The 22,851-nt window shown below is 36.9% G+C and overlaps 1 protein-coding gene across 1 annotated transcript; it reads left to right on the forward strand.

Moving 5' to 3' along the window:
• The first annotated feature begins 1,430 nt into the window (after positions 1-1,430).
• On the forward strand, positions 1,431-19,463 carry LOC135470350 (cyclin-G-associated kinase-like). The gene is made up of 24 exons (XM_064749226.1): positions 1,431-1,606; positions 3,937-3,998; positions 4,177-4,236; positions 4,781-4,895; positions 5,755-5,891; positions 6,079-6,204; positions 6,756-6,845; positions 7,038-7,173; positions 7,539-7,685; positions 7,961-8,162; positions 8,886-8,938; positions 9,387-9,535; positions 9,761-9,883; positions 10,118-10,251; positions 10,503-10,616; positions 10,886-10,966; positions 11,396-11,513; positions 11,979-12,058; positions 12,537-12,733; positions 13,135-14,223; positions 14,726-14,995; positions 15,272-15,417; positions 16,946-17,122; positions 18,419-19,463. Exons 1-24 carry the CDS (start codon positions 1,477-1,479, stop codon positions 18,518-18,520), a joined length of 4,038 nt encoding a protein of 1,345 aa, XP_064605296.1. The 5' UTR covers positions 1,431-1,476; the 3' UTR covers positions 18,521-19,463.
• The last annotated feature ends 3,388 nt before the right edge of the window (positions 19,464-22,851 follow it).

Consider the following 22,851-nt stretch of genomic DNA (forward strand, 5'->3'; position numbering starts at 1 on the left):
TCTGTAAACTGTCAGTTCCTCGGATGTAATGATGAAATATAAGACTAGCAGGCAACAGGTTTTCACAGAAGGAAGATCTTCATCTGGATTTCAGCTGAATTCCCACAGTATTTGTTTTCTCAGCAATCTATGATGGATACTTTCACAAGGTGTATATCTTGAACCTAACAGGTACATCCTACATCAGGTACATCCTGTATCGGGTACCCTGGCAAGTGCAGATCCCGAGCCTCAACAAATACAATCTACAACAGGTACCTTAAAAGTGTTGAACTTGGATCAAATGGGTCCTGTGTGTAACACTTGCCCTCACAATTGAAGATCTTGGATCTACATGTAATGGGACCAACATGTATAGGGTGCCCTCACATGGTGTTGATCTTGGATCCAATACACCCAATCCATAACTGGTGGCCTTTTGGATTTAACAGGCCTAACCTGTGTCGGCGCTCATCCTAAAGTGTAAATCTTGGAACCAGTTTGTAACGAATAGCTTCATAAAGTGTATATGGTTTTAACCGGGGCAAACCATATCAGGGCTCATCCTAAGGTTTAAATTCATCATCCTCTCTGTAACTGACCATGAGCAAGTTCCATATATAGCTCAACAGGTATATTGGATCGGCTCAAACTGTACTGTAGCAAGGTGCCCTTGCTATGTGTTCTGATTCCATAACGTCATCCTGCAACAAGCTTCTTAGGCTACCCTAGTGAAAATCTAGCGTGCATGACAATATTTGAAGGTTATAGGCATTTAGTAAATCCCCCTTTTGCACAGTAAAAACCTTGATTTTAGGGTAGATAATGCATTTGAATCGTGAACAGCCCGTTTTGGATTTACTAGATAATAATTACAGGCTGTATTACGTTTTAATTATGTGAGCATATCAGTTTCAGTTTACCATGATGACCTGTAGACCTACGCTACATATACTAAGCAAAAAAAAAAAAGCAAAATATATTCAAAATACATACATCGATCTGTCCCGTTCTTATGCCCTAAATTAACAGGTCGTCAGATAGGCCTTCTTTCACGCCGGTCCCAGTTATGAAGAGCTAAGTATGTGCAATATTTTTCAAGTTACCCGCCGGTAATCTTTTTTTTTTTTGTAAGCTTTTGTGATATTTTTACCTGTGCAATAAAGATAATTCTCATTCTGTACATTAATGCTGAGTGACAAATGTCCCTTCGGAGAAAATATCTGACATTAGTAAGTTAAAAAAAAAGGCTCTTCGACTGCAAATGGTTTGAACTTTACTGTTAACTTCACACATGGAGGACTGGGTGTAATTCTCCGCACTTAAACAAATCTCAAGTATTCCCGAGTCTTGGAGAGTGCGAAGTGTTTACGACAATGGAGCCCACGTACGGCTCAAGCATGTGACGTCATTCAGAATCTGCTGCCACCTACTTCACCAACGACGATGATTCTTATGTGTTATTCTAGATAGTTGAATTTAATTAGTGAAAAAAATATGGCAGATTTCTTCAAGTCAGCATTTGGGATGCTTGGAAGCGGAGGAGGGAGAGATGAAAACGATTTCGTGGGCCAAACTGTAGAACTGGGCAATCAAAAACTGCGTGTCCGTCGAGTGATCGCCGAAGGTAATGAAAGCGAAGACGGCGCTGAACTGTCATTGACAAGACAAATTGACTTGCATAAAATATTTGGGAGGAATGTGTATTATTGGTAGAAACGGCAGTGGTTAAAGGTTATTGCCTACTTAGAAGTTCCACTAGGTACAATAATTGAAGAAAACCTCGTCAGTGGTTAAAAATTCACTAACATGTCGGTCATGTTATATGATCTCATCGAATTAATAACTGATCAACTGCAAAATAACAACAGGAACTGATTTTCATTAAAATATTGGTAAAGGTAAATGAGGATGGTATCATCCTCATAAAGTAATGATATTGGCGAATATGTTGACATTAGATATGGACATGGACATACCATGTAGACTAATGGTAACTAGGTGAAGGAACCCATCTCGTATGTACATTTTTAGAATGTTAAGTTCAAGTCTTCATTTTATTCTGTTCAGCTGGAGAGTGTGCAGTATTCAAGACAACTAATCTAGACATTTGCCATCTTACTGGCTTCTAAAAGTTTTAATCTTGAGGACATGGCAGTGAAATATTGTCCAATAAGCAGGAAGCCAAAACAGAACTCTTTCACAATGTGATGCGAGTCCAAAACACAATGTTGACTTCAAAGATAACATATGCTATACAGAATGTTCTGCACACTAACATACTTAATTATTATTTAGGCTTAGTTCCCATAGTTCTCATGTAGTATCTTTCATCGAAATGTGGTTCATCAAGTTATATGCTCCACTGCTATCCATTGACCATAGGCTGAAAGTATAACATTTGATGACTTATTCCCATGAGCCAGTGTCAAAACACAAATATAATAAACATACTTCTGAAGCTAAAACAACATTGCCTGGTTTCATTTGGAAACATATTGTACCCATTTAATGGCCTAGCTGATGTAGCAAATCTATTTGATCATCAGTGTTACTGGTCAATTTTCTAGGTGAAACCATCTGTAAAACCTGCCCCAAAATTTGTATTTTTTAGAAATACTATAGACCCATTGTAATGTTTCTGACTCATGTTAATTAACATTCCTGTATATTAAGTGAGTTAGATGAAGCAGTCAGCTCAGTCTCAAACTTCAGTATCATCTTTAACTGAGGATAGATGCTTATTCACTTAATGCTTTGACTGCATGCATATGTATTTTGCAACAAACTCACTTTCATTTTTATGAATATTAGACCACTGTGATAGTTCATCTGATCCCAGGAGTATTAAGATTAAATTACTTTTAACTTTTTAGCTTGCTGTGACTTCAAGTCCAACTTATGTTGGATTCCCCTGCAGTTGTGGATGGGAAAATCTTCCAGCAACCCACAGAAGGTTGTGGGTTCGCCTGGGCTCTGCTCGGTTCCTTCCAAACATAATGCTGGCTGCCACCATATAAGTGAAATATTCTTGAGTATGGTGTGAAACACTTTATTTATTGAATACCCTGAATGACATAAAATTTTGCAAAATTGCATTTTTAGAGACATATAAATATTATGAAATATTATTTTTGGTGCTACAATTTTCCAGTAGAATATCATCCCATGTTCCAAGGAAACCTCGAAACACCTTTCTAAAATCAGTGGAACTCTCAGAGTCAGGAAAATGGGCAAGTTAGTTATGAATGATATTTATGGTCATTTAGGGTAAATAAATGTCATGGACCGTGTTTTAGCAATGTCACATATTATTATTATAAACCTATATTAGGTTGATGAAAAATAGACACTAAATCAGACAATCTGAAAACATGTTTGTCTTCATGATCCTATCTGACAGTGAAATTTTCTAGGACAGCTATTCTAGTTCACAAAATGCATTGCTCTCTCAATTACATGTACCTATATCTTATAAAACGAGAATAATCAGTGGTAGGGTATTCTTTGGGGAGTGTTTCCCTAAGTTTGGAAAACAGTATATTGGCCACTTTATCAAATCAAACATTTAACACTAAATTTTAAATGCAATATACTTTTGTAGAGTTTTATCACACGATATCTCATGTCTGGTGTCCCTGGCGTGATATTTCAGTGGCAGCAGCAATTTCGCAGCATGGACTCACCCTGCCACAAGAGAACACAATATATGTACACACATCTAATGGCTCCTCCTGGTCATATGATTGAAAAATTGTTATGTACAACATTAAATCCCAAGCACACATATGTACAATGAAGCTCTTCATTACTACTGAAACTGAATTTCTTCTCTCTGCTAGGGAATAATATACACTGTGGTAAAAATTGGGATAATGTATGTTGTCTTCCTATAATATGTCCATTATGTGGTACAGTATGACAGATTTCTGATATTTTGTCATTTTTCATTTCCAGGTGGCTTTGCATTTGTGTTTATTGCTCAGGATGTCTCGAGTGGTAAAGAGTATGCATTGAAGGTATGTATATATAAAGTTAATAAAGTATACATAAAACAATTTGCAACAGTAAAGAATGTGAATGTGGTTTACTCCCATGTTTTTATATCCTGGACTGGTGTTAATTTTAAGTAACTGTGTGATGTATTGATGACTTGCTTGCATTTCTTTAAAACTGCAGATATCTTTGTCTTTGTAGAGGTTGATAGCAAATGATGAAGAGAAGAATAAGACGATCTTGGATGAGATTATGTACCTTGTATCCTTTTTCTCATACATGTTTGTTTATGTGGACTGGTATCGGGAAAGAAGATTTGATTCTTTCCTCGTTTAATCCCATCAGTGATCAGGTTTTACCTGAACTGAAAATTCTCACAAACTTAAATTTGATGGAAAATACTAACCTGTATTCATGTATTGTCCACATTGACCAAATTATATTTATTTGAATGCTTCTTGATATTTGCAAAGATTATTTTAATTTGAACAAGACTTGCTGATTTATATTCTTCTGTAGTACTAGTACTCTGAATCATAGAAATTTGAACAGGACAGCTTAGTGTCAGCAGAATTCTAAACCTATTGGAAAGTCATATGAATAATATCATTATAATAATTTTAATTAAAGTGAACAGGAAAAAGAGTTTTTTCAAAGATTAGAGGTTATATTTGAAATTATGATATGTAAGTTATAAAATAAATCCTGGCTGGAACCCCGATAATGTAATCTAGATGGGGTTTGTTTTGCATGCCCAGTGAACTGTATGTTGATTTTAAATTAGATACACTTTAACCACATACAGAAAAAACTGTCAGGACACAGCAATATTATCCAGTTCCTAGCGGCAGCATCCATAGGGAAGGATGAGTCAGGACATGGACAGGCAGAATATTTGATACTCACAGAACTGTGTTCAGGTTGGTCCATGTCCAAGTACAGTACACAAAGACATGTGATCTGTGCATTGTGATTTAATTATCAGTTGATACATTGATTACATAATTCCCAAAATAAGGAGCCTTAAAAGATGGTGAGTACAAGGAATGTAGTTTATTAGCTGATGTATGTGTATAATATTTAAACTTGCAAAATGAAGTGACTGCTCCGGTGGCATTGTGGTTAGAGCGTTGCCTTGAAGTTGGGAAACCCCCAGGATCAAACCCAGATCGGGTCATACCAAGGAATTGAAATGTGGCACTTTCTGCTTCCTCGCTTGGCGTTCAGCACTGAGAGGTTAGAGTTAGGAAACATAACTTGTTAGCCTGATGTCAGTGTAATGTGACTGGGTGGGGAGTCATTTCTGGTGTCTTTGGCATGATGCTTCAGCGACGACAGCACTTTGACGGCATTGACTCACCCTGCCACAAGACGACACAGTGTATGTACACACATCTAATGATTTCTTGTTGTTGTATGACCGAGTAGTTTGTAGTATGACTGAAGTACTAAATTAAACCCCAAGCATACATATTCAAAATGAAATGCTACATGTACATGTAAGTACCTTTACGAGGTGAAGAAAACTTATCAGTTAAATGTATCCTTAGGTTTGGAAAAGTATTTCTGTATTAGATGTGACTGTGTATGATGTTGTTCCAGGTGTCTTCATGCATTCTATCTCTTGTATATTTGAGAAAACCAAAACAGTTTATTCATGCAACCTATATTGCATTGATATTGATATATATGCGGTAACTCAGAAGTCAGTTTCCTTTAGTGTAAATTACACCGGTAATATACAGTGGGAAATAAATGTGTACGATGTACAATTTTCAGGTGAATTAGTGTCAGTTCTGAACAGTCTAGAAAGACCTCTACCATGTGATAAGGTGCTGCAGGTGTTCTTCCAGACATGTCGAGCTGTTCAGCACATGCATCGACAAACACCACCCATAATACACAGGGATTTAAAGGTAAATGCTGTGCTCCTTTTGTTTTATTGTAAACGATTTAGCCATTTTTTGTCTCTTTGTCTGTAAGCTGTCACAAATTAATACACACATTAAATTTGTAGGACATCAAAAAAGTGAATTGTGGAAGAAAACTTATTGTAAACATTTCAAGATGTACTTGAGAATACTGATAATTGCATTGTTTCAGATTGAGAACTTGTTGCTGAGCAGTAAAGGGGTGATAAAACTGTGTGATTTTGGCAGTGCCACAACCAAAGTACAAGAGCCTGACCACAACTGGTCAGCTATCAAAAGGAGTTTGGTGGAAGATGAGGTAAGCTGTTAAAATATGTACATCTGAGACTATGTTAAGTCATGAATAATATAAATATAGAAGAAAAGTCAAGCTCGTATTTTTTTTCTATCCACATATCTGATATGTATGTATATTGGACACAAAAGCAGAATACAACTAAATGTACATGTAAAGCTGACAACAGGTGTGATCAAAACAGTAGATTTATCTAGACTGCCTACTGTCACTGTCATGCAATCAGCATCATTAAATGAATTTCAAGTTTCGAGGTTATATCATCATAGTGACATCCTTTTGCTCTGTCACACCATTGGATGATGACCGACAAGGGCAAATCAGTGCATTTTAAAATATTGGCATTACCACCAGATGTCATTAATGTATAGAATTACCTAAAAAATATAGTAAACAAAATATTGCACTGTATCAGAATCTTCAGTTATGGACAATATACTGTTCTGATTGTCACAGCACAAAGGGACATCACCATGATGTCATAACATGAATCTTGAACCTCTTGTAAACTGATGGATGTCGCTGTAAGTATTTTATATCTTTTATATTCCCAGATTGCGAGAAATACAACACCCATGTACAGGGCACCAGAAATGTTAGACCTTTATCTTAACTACCCAATAAACCAAGCTGGAGATATCTGGGTAAGACTTTGCTCAACCAAAGTTCATATTATGATGATTATCTATTAAAAATTGTAAGGTTAATATTTAACTGATTGTGTAAGTAATTGTCAAATACATGAAACATTGAATTGGTTTTACACATTTACATGGAACTGCAGATGATAAATAATCAAGATTCAAGGCAGTGTTTGTGTATGTTTCACATTTCAGGCATTGGGTTGTGTACTATACAAATTGTGTTTTAATGAACACCCGTTTGAAGACTCTGCCAAACTGAGGATTATCAATGCTAACTACACAATTCCTGAAAATGACACAGAGTATACAGTATTCCATGATATGCTGAGTGAGTGTGTTATAATAAACCTAATGTTGCACATTGCCTAATCACAATGTTGAACTCAGTGATTTCGCTGTAAATTTGCATCTCTGACTATATTTATGTGCGAAAGTCTACTTTACCCTTAATTTTTTTTGCCAACATAAACTGTGGAAAAATATGTGCAACAAAGCTTGATATTATGACAATGTGTTAATATTACATGTCCCTTTACATGTATGTATGCATTCTTGGTTTAGCCAAAGAAAATTTTCCTTTCATTCTTGACATTCAGAAGAAGCTTCTGTATTACCGATCAGTAACAATCGTCTGAAGCATGTGTAGTCAAGTAATACGTCTTATCTTTTTCTTTTTTCTGAATCTATCAACAGGGGGCATGTTCTTAGTGGATCCTCGTGAGAGACCAACTGTAAATGACCTTCTGGAGCGGCTTCAGGAGATAGCTGCTGCCAGAAATGTAAACTTGAAAGAGCCTTTGGACTTTGGTCAGAACATGGGTGCTCCTGCACCAGCTCAGTGTAAGAATGCCTGGAAATACTTAACAAGCATGGCATGCATACATTTCTAAAAGAGACCACAGGAGATATTCCTTTAAGTTATAGCCAACAAGAGTTTTCTTTCCTGACAGACAGTAATCCAATGAAAAAAATTTTAATGGGTTTTTGAAGTATTTGGTTGAAGTGCTTGAAGCTTTGGTAATAGGGCTGCTCAAAATACTGTAGTTTTTAAACTCCAGTGTTGGTAGAATGTGTTTTGAGTTCTGAGATGATCAAGCTTTCTTTCTTGTGAACAGCCCCAGAAGGTTACAGAGCCAGCCCTGAGAGACGCCCCCCTCCACAGTATGGAGGCTCACCCAATCACAGGCCAGAATCTGTTGACCCGCAGGGCTCAGGGTCGACTGCCAGTGCACTCTTCAGTTCTCTGAAGGGCGGAGCAGGAAGTATCATGAAGAACATCAGAGACGCTTCTAGCAAAGTCATGGAAACCGTGCATGCGTAAGTATAACATTTGGTCCATTTTGATATTATGTATTCCAGGCCCCCGTTTCATGAAGTGCACTTTAGCTAAGTAAGCCTTTAACTGCATGTACCATCACAACATATGTTGTAGAGATATGTAGTGCACTTAGCTAAGGGCTACTTAACACTGTCGACATTGAAAAAGGGCCAGGAGCCAGTTTTATGAAATTCACTTTAGCTGAGTTAGTCCGTAACTACCATGACGGCGTATGTTGTAGAGGTATAAAGTGCATTCTAAGTATGCTTCATGAAACCAGGTCGGGGCCTCCGCGGCTCAGTTGGTTAGCATGCTAGCCTCTCACCAATGCGGTCGCTGTGAGTTCAAGTCCAACTCATGCTGGCTTCCTCTCTGGCCGTACGTGGGAAGGTTTGTCAGCAACCTGCGGATGGTCGTGGGTTCCCCCGGGCTGTGCCCGGTTTCCACCCACCATAATGCTGGCCGCCGTCGTATAAGTGAAATATTGTTGAGTACGGCATAAAACACCAATCAAATAAATAAATAAATGAAACCAGGTCCTCGTTCACTGAGTTATGGTAGTGGTATGTCAGTTGAGACAAAACTTTATTTTGGAGGAGTTTTATTTTTTGGCTGAAAAGTTGTACATTACCCCATCTGATAAGTTAGTTAAATGCTATTCTAATGAAAAAGGGTATATTTTGTAATTGCTTATTCTCATGTTTTCTTCATATAATTTTCAGCACGATGAACAAATCAGACTTGGACATTTCCTACATCACATCCAGGCTATCAGGTATGTCACCTTCTTGTGAAGCATTAGCATTTTCAAAGCTAATCTGATCCACAAACTAAGGAAATTTACTCCATTGGTTTCTATGATATGAAATGTCAAGGCCCTTATTACTCCTGTGATGTAGATATACTTACCAAAAGAGCTATGTGGTGGACACTAACTTTCTTGATTTATTTATTTCATTGTTGCTTTATGCTGGCAGACCTTTTCATGTACAACTGATGAGAAGAATAAATCATTAATCATGCTGATCAGTTTGAGGGAGCTCCATCACTATGAGACAAATCCTCATCAGTCAGTAATTGATAATCTTATACCCTTATATAACACTGGCAACTAAAGCTTCCTGACTCAACAGTAATGGTCGTAGTGTATAAGTGTATGTAGTTGGACAGCTATAGTAAATCATTGGCTCTAAATCCTTAAGTGATCCTTGTGTTGTTTATAGTTATGTCATACCCTGCTGAGGGCGTAGAGTCAGCCTACAGAAACCACATAGATGACGTCCGTGCATTCCTCGAGACCAGGCATCGCAACTGTTATGCTGTCTATAACTTATCTCAGAGGTCCTACAGAAATCAGAAATTTGAAAATAGGGTAAGTTGCATTCCCATATGTGGAAATCTAGCAATCTTTGTACATGTACTTGATTTTAAAAATAGGATTCATAGGTTTTGGACATGGCATACATGTGTTCCCAGGAATTTATATGCAGTGTACAAATGGTTATACTACAGACTATTTTACCTATGGTCACTCATTGAAAGGATGAACATTTCTCTTGTAAAATGTGTTGCTGATGTCATATTACTTTCGTTTCAGGTATCAGAGTGTGGATGGCCACCCAAAAAGGCACCAACTCTGGCTAGTCTGGTTGCCATATGTAAAAATATGCACCTCTGGTTACGGCAGTCTCCAAAAAATATATGTGTAGTTCACTGCTTAGTAAGTAAATTTACTTATGTCTTATTATGCACTTTGCTTGTTCATCTGAGAAACTAATGTATGCATGTGGTCAAAACTAAATGTAGTTAGTAAGAAAGTTTCTTATCCATGTACATGGCAAGGTGTGCTAAAATTCCATGTTCTGTACATGTATATAGGTTATCTTTGACCTCTGAATTTGACCATTATTTTATTAGTTTCTGCTTTTCAATAAGAACTTATTTGTCTTTGTAGGATGGCAAGGCTGTATCAGGCACAGTTGTTTGTGCATTCCTGGTGTATTGTCGACTGTTTGACTCTTGTCTGACAGCTCAGCACATGTTCACAGCAAGACGCTGTACTCCTGGCTTGTCACCAGCACAGAAACGGTGAGAACTAGCAACAATCTACAGAGGAACTTTTTTTTGGTCAGTGAAATAGATTAATCTCGTCATGTAGTTGTTTACAAAGCTTCTAATGTAATTGTTTTACTTCTCACTGGGCATTTCAGTGACATGTTTCTGTGATATACCTTGGTATGTTTATATGAGTTGTGAAAATAAAAGTCTGCATTGTATCATTAATGGGGATGTAGTAACTGCATTATGTCTCAGGTGTGTTTTGTTGTTCTTTTTTTCAGATATGTGGAGTATGTCAGTCAGATGGTTGGGGACAACCCTCGTCTTCCTCATCACAAACCAGTTAGGCTTGTCTCCCTCACAATGACTCCAATACCACTTTTCAACAAAATGAGGTAAGAGTGTAGTTGACAGTTGAAAGTATTGCTGACAGTTTAGTGTGGAATTGGTTTAAATTAATGAATGATGTATGAAAACATACACTATATCTTTTAAGTGTTGATATTTTTTAGTTTTGAGTTAAAATTAAAAGGATGTGATGCACGTTTCGTGTAGATAGTGGTTGCCAAATAGTTTTCTTTCCACGATTTGGTGAACATGGGATTAGAAACTTCTTTAGAGAACTTTTTTTCCTGATGTTGCTCAACTACCACTTTACCTTCAGGAATGGATGCAGGCCATTTGTAGAGGTGTTCATTGGGGAAGACCGGATCCTCACAACATCACAAGAATATGACCGCATGAAGTATGTATATGTACTACATGTATGTAGTTTGAACTGAAAATTGGAAATTTTTTTAGAAGTTAAGGACTATTACGAGATTAACAGCTAAGTGTTATATCAAGTTCATCCTGAACTCTTATAGATGCAAATGGAAGATTTTCAAATTGTTAAAAAAACTGGTCACATTAAAAATATTTCTGGGTACAGACAATTTATTCTTGGGTATAAGGTATTTTGGTTACATGGTCTTGTGTTATTGATTCTACTAGAAGAACTCTACTAGAAGTGTTATACCTAATATCATGTGTAAAGTAAATCATATGTGTAGATGTTGTAATGTCTTACTTGTCTTGCATGAGCAATATAAGACTGCCCTCTGTTAAAATAATGTGCAAGTGTAAGTTATAAATAGCTGACATGTTTCAACAGTTTGTTTTTGTTTGTTTGCAGAGGCTTTACAATAGAGGATGGTAGAGCCATTATACCACTGAACATAGCTGCTGTAGGAGATACCACCATCGTTGTTTACCATGCACGCTCCACATTTGGTGGGAAGGTGCAGGGAAAGGTACTGTAGCCGATTCCATCATTTTAAAGCGTAATTAGCTAAAACTTAATTTTTAGTGTGTCAATTTTTAAATTTTGATGTATTTGTCTAAATGTAACACTTATGAGGTGGTTAAAATTTAATTTTAAGGGTCCCCAAATAAGTTTTAAAATCATATTTTGAAATTGTATGTGAGTCAAAAATACACGGAGATACACTGACAGTGCTGCCTAATTTCTAACAGTAATCAAGTGGGACCAACTGAATTTCTGGCTAACGTAATGTTCTTAAATGACCTGGGTAGCAAGTATGGACTAGACATTACGCTATGGTTTATGGTGTATTTAAGTTAAGAAGAATATAATCCCCACTTTTGTTTTTGTTAAAGTGACTGTGCCTGATCATTACTTCAGTAATCAAGAATGTTATTAAATCCATCCCTGACTTATTGAGTGGTGAAATTAATTCTTATATGTCTTTTTTCAGATTACCTCCATGAAGATGTTTCAGATCCAGTTTCATTCTGGCATGATCAGTCCTGACTCAACAAAGGTTAAATTCACCATGTAAGTACATTACTTTTGTACACAAAGGTAAAATATCAGAATTTACTTCATTTTTGTTTTTAAATGTTACTTCTAAATTCTTAGGATAGCATTTGTTTATATTCAGATGTTGTATAAGAGATAATAATTTACCATTGTCCAGCATTTATATGGCTATGATAGCTATTGTTAGCCAGGGAGTCTTGGGATAACTTTAATGCTTTGGAATGGTTTGAAATGTATATACTGAACCAAAATTTCATCCATAGCTGATTTTCTCATTTTGAATATATATATGTATCTTATATAAGGTGTTTTGACAGTAGGTTGGAAGGTAGGGTAAAAATGTGGGTTTCAACACAAAAAATAATATTTTATGACCTTTATTTGTGTGAAAAAATGCAATTAAATGACAAAAAAAAAGCCAAATACAGTGTATATAATGGGTACATGGATGTATGTGGTACTTTTATACTCACTCATACAACTCATTCCTCAGGTATGACTTAGACCAGTTGGACACCCAAGACAAATACCCTGACCTATTCAATGTGATGTTAGAAGTCCAGGTCTCACCAAAGGACCGGCCCAAAACAGAACCTAGTTCTGCCTGGGATAGTCTGAATAATGAGAAACGAAGTCCCAAAATACTCTTTTCAAATAGGGAGGAGCTTCACAACACAATAGCTGAGTTTGGTAGGTCATAGTCTTGTATTAAGTAAAAAGCTCACAGTGAAAACTGAGTTTGATATGTTCTAGTATAGATGTATCGACCTAACAAGGGACAATAGATTGAAGGTCATAATATCAAAGAGCCTAATATGTTGTACCACACAGCTTAAAAGTATCAAAGCGGCCTTACCAGTATTAATTCACGAAAAGTGGTTGTTAGTTAATGCTCCCTAATATGATGAATTTGTTATACAAGAGTATTGCATTGATATATGTCTTGATATTTTGAGACAAGATGAAGGTTTAGCTTATTAGCAAAATGCTGAGGCAGGCTGTCAGAGATGAATATTTCCACTCACCTTGCAGAATTCAACATTAATCCCTCAAAGTACACTGTAATATTGTGGTGTAAATATTAATTACAGGTGTTCCAGAGAAGGTAAAGCTCAGTCTGAGTCGCACTCCTAGTCAGAATTCGGACGACCAGTTCCCAGATACACCACAGGATTCTCCTCAACGGTCAGCAAACAAACCTGACCGACCCAAGCCTCCTCGACCTGCACCGCCAGCCGATAAAGGCAAACCTGAACGAGCCAGCAGGTCTACTTTCTTCACCACTTTAGACTGGCAGGAGGAGGGTGCACAACAGCCCACCACAGATCAGTATTCAGAAGAGGAGGCAGAGTGTCTGTTTGACAATGAGAACAGAGGACCTGTGGATTCCGATGATGATTTTGAAGCAGGATTTGCCTCTTTTTCTACCGAGCGTGGCAAGACTAATGGTGAACACTCTGGCTCTAACCAGGCTCAACAGAACGATGTGAACTTACTTGACACTGGCACTTTCACAAACAATGACACAAACGGGGCTCCCAGTCAAGAAATGGATGCAGATTTGCTGAACTGGTCAAGCAGTGCATCCAATAATCTTGCAGACAAAGTCGATCTGCTGGACATAGGTAAAGACCCATCCAACTTTGACATTCTCTCTGGAGACCTACACACCAACACTACAACAACAACACAACAAGGCAACTCGAATACTGGTGACCTGTTTGGCAACGCTTTTGATCCTTTCCAGCAAGCCAGTTCTAAGCCACCCCCTAAAAACAAAGTGCAGCCCCCACAGGCTTCAAAGTCTGGACCAAAATTTGATGCTTTTGATCCATTCAGTAACTTATCCTCGCAAGGAACGTCTTCAGGGAAATCAGCCCCAGCCAAAGATGATGATTTTCTGAACTTTATGGACAGCCACACTGATGTAACTCCGGGTACATCGATGAAATCTGGCATCAAAGACGATGGTATTGACCTGATGGGAGGATGGGACACCTCGTCTCTTAAGCCTCCACCTGCTGGCTCATCTGCCAACATCCCAAGGAACTTGAGCTCCCCAAATCTGAAGACCAAATTGTCGTCCAACCAACAAGGATTGAAGCCACAGACAGGAAATCTAGGCTCCTCCAATACCGGGTCTGCCAATAACCTTCTATCTGATCCACTTGGGGATTTAGGTAAATATAGTCATACTTTAGTAACATACATCCTAATGTTTAATGCGAAGTGGGTGGTGATCTGGGAGTTAAAGAGGCTTGCCTTTCAGTCGTGGGCACACACGATGTGGGTTTTAAACCCACCTCACTACTCAATGCTTGTATCAAACCTTAATAACAGTAAGCTGTCAAGAGTGCTGCTGTGGCTGTTTGCTTGTAATGTTTGTTGAAGACCACTTTTCTCCTACCAATATTATTTCATATCTGAAGGTCATACGTAACCTCCTGAAGGTCATACTTAACTTCCTGAAGGTCAGTGGTTTTTCCCTTGGTACTCAAGTTTCCTCATCACATAAAACTGACCACCATGATTTAATTGAAAAATTTTGCAGTATGGCTTTAAACCAACAATGAAATAATGGTAAATTTTGCCTAGGTATTATTAAGTGATAACTCAGCATTAGACTTTTGCATTACTGAGGTTGACATGTTACATTATTTTTTTTTCCATACCTATTTGTAGGAAACCTGGGCTTGAAAGGAAGCAGTAGTTTTGGTAGTTTATCTACGGGCAAGCCTGGTACCTCTACTACACAGACGCGCCCCTCTGCTAATGCTACCGCATTTGGTGCCACGTCACGGCCTTCTAGTCAAGCCTCAGCATCCCAGTCCCGCCCCTCTGCCCCGTTCTCATCACAACAGACAGATGGCTTCAAACCACAGGTGTTCACACAGCCAAACTATTCCAGCGTGATAGGAGACAGGTCTGAGCGTGGGACCAGAAAACATTTTGGTAAGAGATTTTGGTATCTTACCAACCTGGCCGTAAGCATTTTTTTTTTTTTTAATATCACATTATTACATTAAAGCTTGTTCACATTAAAGTCTGGAACCATTTTTTATGAACATCCACATACTATGTGTGCTTTCACTTACGTTCAACATACATTGAGAGCATGTAAAATAGAAGATTATCCACGTGAGCATTATTTTATGATAGATACTTTAAAGAGAGCAGCAGCTGATAAAGACTCTTGATTGGTTATACTGTTTGTCTGGTCCTTTTTAGGCCCAAAGCCTAAAGTGTCAGAAGATGCTTTCGAAGATCTTCTAGGATCTACTAAGTTCACAGGAAAGAAATCCAACGAACCAAAGACAATAGGTGCCATGAGGAAAGCTGACATATGTCAGGACATGGATCCAGACAAACTCAAGGTAAATCTACATTTTCTATCCTTCCCTATTTCCTCATCTATCTGTGTGAATTAGCAACTAACTTTTTACTTAACTGGTTATGCAAATTGATGCCTGGATTCTGCTTAGTAAAAGATTATCCTAGCCAGGATTCGTAGTTACACCACACACAGATAGCTATCCATTAAGCAGTCAGCCTTCTGCTAGTGATGTTTAGTCAAGCAAAATAACTTGTTCACTAAAACTTGCATTTGGTTTTCTGAAATCAACCCATTTGCTTGAGACTGGAAAATCTTTATTTGTTTGATCAGCTTAGAAAATTCTGGATGAAACTTACCATAAAGCTTGCCTATCATCTAAGCTTGTGCATGCTTAAGTTTAATGGCATTCAGGTAATATTTTTCGCAATTACCCTCACTTAGGACTTAGCGTAACAGTGCTTTTCCATGTACATAGATTATGTCCATGCATCTCATCCCAAACTACTGCGCTTATTTTGATGAAACTAACCATACATCCTGTCTATTCTCTGAACCTGTGCATGCTTAAGTTTAATGGCAATTTTCATAATTAAACCCATGTAGGACATTTAGGCCCATGAAACAGTGCACATGAAGCTAAACTAAGCATTATGACCTCCTGTCATTTCTTTTAAGGTACATGTATTCTTAGTTTTCTTTTTTCTTGTTTTTGGAACTGTTATGGGATGACGGGGGGTATTTCAGACATCCAGATTCTAATTTTTTTTTAGGTGCACAGGAAACTTTTTTAGGTACACCAGTAACTTTTGTTAGGCTTGCCTGTGGTGTGATAATTAGCAATACTGTGAAGATTGACAAATGTAAAAGAAGTATGAAATGCATAAATTGTATTTTATCCTCACAAATACAGGCATATAATTCTAGCAGAGAGGGTGCTGGTGTATAAAAGCCACAAAAGTGATATGTTTCATTTAAGTTCATCCCAGTTGGGCACTGTACAGGTGAAAATCAGTATAAATCACATTTATTTGTATCAAAAATTAAAACGTACCTTGTTTCAAAATATATTAGAACCGTAAGCAGACATGTTGATGCCCACCCATTTGTAGCACTTAACAGCACAATACTTATTTGTTAAACATGTTTGATGCCATAACTACATCAGGGATCAAGTTGCATGTAGTTAATAGACTGCTCAGGTATGCTCAAGTACATTTATCACACCCACCTATGCTTAGTGTGATTCCATGATCACAGTTCCTGGAAATCAGAAGAAAACTGCCATGAATGTCGCTTACACAACGAATGTAAACCTACCTGTGTTGTTGTTGTTGTTGATGTTTACGTGACAGTATGAAACTTCATCAGGTATTCAAATGCAAATATTTCAGCATGTGCCACTAAAATTTGGTTTGTGCAACCCATAAAATACATGTGCGACAAAGATATCATCATTTGCAGTTTTCTTCTGATTTCCAGGAACTGTGATCGTGGAATCACACTAAGCTTAGGTAGGTGTGGAATTGGAGCCCTATGATGTGTACGGAAATTTTGGTTTGTGTTCAAAGGTGTCAGAATGGATTCAAGGAAAGGAGAGGAACATTCGGGCATTGTTGGGCTCTTTGAGTGTTGTGCTATGGGAGGGTGAGACTCGATGGAAGGATGTTGGGATGCATGCTCTAGTGACTCCAGACCAAGTGAAAAGGGCGTACCGCAAGGCTGTTCTTTGTGTCCACCCTGATAAGGTATGCAGCAACACAGATCTGTGTCTCAAGACAATTATTACCATGTATATTGTGCTTAAAATGAAGGATTCAATTTACCTCATCATTTTGCCAACTGTTTTAAAAAAAATTTCATCTAATCTAGTATTGTTGGTCTTACAGGGAGTTTCCTGAGGTCTCTTATGAGTGAAATGTGTGCTTCACATGTGAGAAAACTTGTCAGTTCCATGTACTTGCAATATGGTGATACTTTAATAACATGTGCCCAAATGAGTCAAAAGTGTATTAGAAGATAAGCCTGGTATTAACTTTAGTCCAGACTAAAGTCCCGTTAGTTTTTGCTAAGATATGACACCAGCTTAACTTTTATTATTTTTGAACAACTGGCCCCTGATACTGGTAGGCCTGTGGTTCATTCTAGGCCATCATTCATGAACCTGACTGCATTGAAATATTCTTGGTTATGCCAAATACCAACCTTACCAGGATATGGCCAAAAATATTGCCGAAGTGGCAGTAAGCCATAAATATTTATTCAGATATCAACAAAATGAATAAATGAAAAAAGTTAAAGGGACATACCATGATGTCAATAAAATAGTGCTGTTCTTTTTTAGACGTCCTCTGCATGAAACTGAGACTTTCAGATGTCTACTGACACGTATCTGACTTTGAGTTAGTAATCGAATGTTCAGTTTTAATCAGGGTTTCCCTTTGACCATCAACTCACTCAAGTCGACGTATTCAGAAAGCCTTATTTTTTGAATCAATTACCTCCCCTTGTTGTCTAGACAAGAGATATTGACTTGAAATGTCAGACACAGTATTGTGTTGTGATTATGCGGTCTACTCTGTAACTTCAATTCAGCCATGCAGATCATTGAAGATGACAAATACTTTATAAAAGTCTATGGATAGAAAGGAAGATTGTATTTAGTTTAGTAGGCATTTCAATTGGCTTTCAGTGTATTGAAGTATTTACATGTGCGACCCACAAGCAAACGTTGCATAGGGAATCTCTACTCTCCCTCATTTGCATGTTATTTCATTGGGCAGACAGTTTAGACCAGAGACGGATTTCCCCTTGTAATTCTCCTGAGATTTTTCAGAAAATATAGACCCATGAGGTTTTGCATATAGCTGAACCAAGTCAGAAATTCTGAATTTCTTTTGGCGGTATGTCCCTTTAAAGCTGGCAAGGTGGCACAGATAATTAACCCAGTTAGACTAACTGACTTTTAAGAATTTTTAAAAAAAAATACAGTCCAAGTGCAGTTACTTCATGTATGTGACATGATTTTTTTTTTTTTTTTGCAGTTGACAGGATCACCTCATGAAAAGATTGCTAAACTGATTTTCATGGAACTGAATGATGCATGGGCAGAGTTTGAAAAGCAAGGAATGCAGTCCCTGTATTAAGGCCTACCCAGGGCCCATTCATTGTAGTCTTAAATGTTAATACAATGAGAACTGTGTGTACACTAGATGATGTTATGAACCTGAAAATACCAGCCACCATTTTTTGGTGCACTCATGTATTGGTCATCCATGTATTCACAACTCCCCGAGTACATGTGGACATGTTGTTCTAGTCTGTCACCATGCACAGGTTTCACTGTAAAATGACTGTTAGTGACAATAGAAGAAACCACAAACACTTGCACACTGCTGATGGGAATAGCTTTTGTAATGTCCTAAATTTTACCTGCTACCGGTCTGGCTTGAGTTAGGAAGCTCTCATGTCCAGGGTCATCTGTTGATGAATTTTGACTAGAAAATCTTTCTACAGTAGAGTATTGGTATAAAGTATGAACATCCGATTTTCTTCAGGAAAATATAAGATATAGAATCAGTTGGATCCAGCTTTAAATAAAGATGACTTGTCAATCTTGATATTTGAATTGGTTATTTAAAAAGGTATAGTGGAGTGGTTTTCTTCAATGTTGAACCATCGATATTGATGTTTGGTTAGCTCATGATGTACTAAAGCTGTAAAAAACAGGTAAAAGCTGTGAACTGAGATGTAATTAGTAGCAAGTTATCGTGTCAATGACAGGTAAGTATATTAAGGTGAGTAGATGTACATGTACATATTGGTTATACAAGGACTAGTATATGCAATAATATTGTTAAGTCAGCCTCTGGCGTGGAACATGTTTGATATTCACCTGTTGGCCACACATAGCTAGCCTCTAGACAAGAATAGACTGATAGATATGTAAGGGTAGAGTACTATTGCAACCATGTAAAGCTGCAGATTTTTATGTCATCCAAACATGAAGTATTGGTGTGGTTCAGGCAGTTGTGAAAGCTGTATCTGTAATCCAGTGTCGATCTTCCTAGAGAGAACATCTGAACATATTAGAAAAAGCTAAAAAAAATACACTAATAATAGCTTTAAAAGTCGTCTTTTTTTCCCCATTGTATACCCATCAGGTACTGGTTGTAAAAATCTGTATTATCACTACATCAATTATACAGATACATGTATTCTTGTAGCCAGAACACTTAAAGTTGTGGTTAGACTTTAGATTGTTCCAGGTTGTCTATTTATAAAAAACATAATCATTATTACAAGGTACTAGTTGTATGTATACATAAATTCCTTAACTGCCAAGTTGTATACCCTTGACAAAGGAATACCGACAAATAGTTCTTCATAATGTCCTTATAATATTGTGTTGGTTGGATATCTATTCAGCTGTACAACGCCATACAAATGCTCATTGATGAAGAGTCCATACCATGAAACTTGGCATTCTTTCTTTCTTCAACATTCCATTGACTAATGGTCAGCACTAAAGGCCACAGCAAATTTATTTGACGTTTTACGGGCAGAAATAAATCTTTAATCAGTGTAGGAGGAAGGTATAAAAAATAAAACATATAAAAATCATCTAATTTGGAGAAAAATTGGAAAAACCTTGACAGTTTTGTCAAAAGAAAGGTTTACATGATCAAAAAGCCTTGACAAACATTCAAACTTCAAAATGAAAAGGTAGGCATTGATTTGTGAATGCAGCATTTGTTTTTGGTGTATCTTATGAATGCAACCACTACCTTGTTAGGTTTGGGTGTCCATGAGATGACCATTTGACATGTTACAGTGCCATGCAGTGATGCCTGGACAAAAGTTGGAACTTTCAACACATGTATGTGATTGTTACAGGATACAGGATGTTTCATATTATGCAATAATAGCATTAAGCACAGTGCTGTAGGGAATGATCTAGAAAGGGCTAGAATTTTGCCCGACCACTGGTTAAAAATTAGGCATACATGCAACTGGATAGTGTAAAATACATGATGCCCATGTGGATTGGCACCCAAGTTTTTAAAATTTGTACATTAGTAAATAGTTGTAAAATCTGTATCTATCTGTAACATACATATAGGATTTTTAAAAGGAGTAAATATGGTTCAGTTTTTTTTTCTTTTAGTAATAAATATGTTTCAGTAATTGTTCTGTTTTGATGCAAGCTGTCTTGAAAAGAATTTATTTATATCCTGAAAATTTGTGTCCATGGTATTGATGTATGTATAATTTTGAAAATTACACAAAAAGAGACAAAATATTGTCTTAATAGTGTCCTTGAGTTAACAATTACATCAACATATCAGAGCTTGTAAAGAATATGACAGTGGCTTTGACTTGAGTTATTGGCATGTTTTTTAAAAAAGGTCTAAAGCATTGCTCCAAGAAACCTTGTTTGACATCATGGTATTAAATATAATATATAATATATTTCATACCTGATTTATTATTGCAGTGAATTTTTTTTTCATAACATGCTCTCTCATAGATTTTTTCTTCTGTTTCCTTTCTTTATTATGTATTCAGATTGGAAGAGATTTATTAATCTTTTCTTAATACCTAATATTTAAACTTTAATGAGCCCTTTAAATCAGTGGACCTTTTTTTTTTTTTGGCAGTTTCAAGTGCAACCATTTCTCTATATGATTTTTGGTGAAATTCTGTTACAAGCTAATATATTTGATACAATATCACAGCATTAGAAGCCAATTAAACATTTTGTCATTGCTAATTTCATGGTGGAAAAATGGAACAGAACATTGATGCAGAACAGAAAAAAAAAACGACTTTTTTTGTTACCAGTGAGTCTAAATCCGCATTAATCAGTAATGTGGTTGCAAGCTTACACGAAAACTGGTCACAATCCAAAGTAGCTTCTCCCCATTGGTGTGAATTAATTGCTTGTGGGTACGTGCAACGGCCTGTATGTATATATAATGGAAATCATGTAATGTAGAAAATTTCGAAAAGAACATAAAATTCTTTTACTCTTGCACATGTAAAGCAACCCAATCTACAACACCACCACCGCCCCAGCCCCACCCCCCCCCAACCAATTTTTCTTTTAAATAAGTTGAATAGCTTTGTCCACAATTTGTATAAAATTAATGATCTTATGTAATGAATGATAAGTAATGATACTTATGTTAATCATATGTGTAACAGCCTTATTCATGTTTTTCAAAGAAAATAGCTTGATACGTTGGGGCCAAAAATGTTTTGCGAAGTTCTTATGCTCATTTGTGTATTGTTTTATGTCTGGTTTTTTTTATTGTAGTCAGTTGAACATTGTTTAAACTTGGTCAAACTTGTAGCATACTGTCACTTCATAGTACTGTGTGAATGGTACACAGATAGAATTTTGGTATTTATTTACTACAGAAGTGTTTTAAACTGACTTTTTCTTCATAAATATGCCAGACCCACCCTTTCATTGTATGCCCAACAGCCTTACGTGCTCCACCCATTTACACAATTTGAAGAATTGAGATGGTATTATACATTCCTTGGTTAGTCATTTTATTGCATGTAGCCTGTGTTATGGCAAGGTTTCGTGTTCTTTATTTTGTTGTATGTAATTTACTCATAATTTGTATATACAAACTGTGAACTGTTAGTATATGGATGTACACAAGCCTGCAGTTTAGATCATTTAAGTTCATCACAGTTACATAATTTATCAGTCACTTCTGTAATAAAGAATGCATACATCCGTGGCATTTTATTCGTGTTTTCACTGGGCTAATAGGCCTACATTTGTATTTTGTTTTCCAGATGCTGAAAAAGTAAAGCATAGTTTGAGGTAAAATATGTTTTGGAAAAGGACAAGACTTTAATAGTATATGAGATTATAAGCATTGTTGCAGGTACTCTCACATTTGCATGTTAGTACACATTGGTGTGGTTTATACACTAAGATGATCATATACAACGGTAAACTTTGATTATCGGTTGGTAAACCGTAGTCCTTAACTTTAAACAAGGATTTGTGAATGGAGAACCGCCATTTGATATATCTTGTGAAATGTAAATGTGAGAGAACACAACCAAAGCAGCCTGACTAAAAAGCAATCCAAAGAGTTACACAAGGATTTCCATACTATGTCGCACCGTTGGAAAAGAATTGAGCGAACATCTTTAAAGGAAAGACAGATTCGTGAAGCACCTTCACAACAAGTAAGGATTGGCTGCCATGAATTCCCATGCCAGGTCTGTAATCAGTTCATGAAGTTTGAAGGAAGATATAACCTAATTCCTCAAACTTTTCGCCGATGAATGTACACTGTGTGCACCTTACAATACTGGTTGGCGATTTTCATGGCTTTACGGTAAGAATAAATTTATCTATCTAAAGTGATTAATAACCTCTGAATATTCTCAGGCTAAAGAATTAAAAGCGGTCAGAAAGGAGAGCAAAGGCACGTATGGACCGATG

The sequence above is a fragment of the Liolophura sinensis genome, chromosome 7, assembly GCF_032854445.1.
Source record: "Liolophura sinensis isolate JHLJ2023 chromosome 7, CUHK_Ljap_v2, whole genome shotgun sequence".
NCBI lineage: Eukaryota > Metazoa > Mollusca > Polyplacophora > Chitonida > Chitonidae > Liolophura > Liolophura sinensis.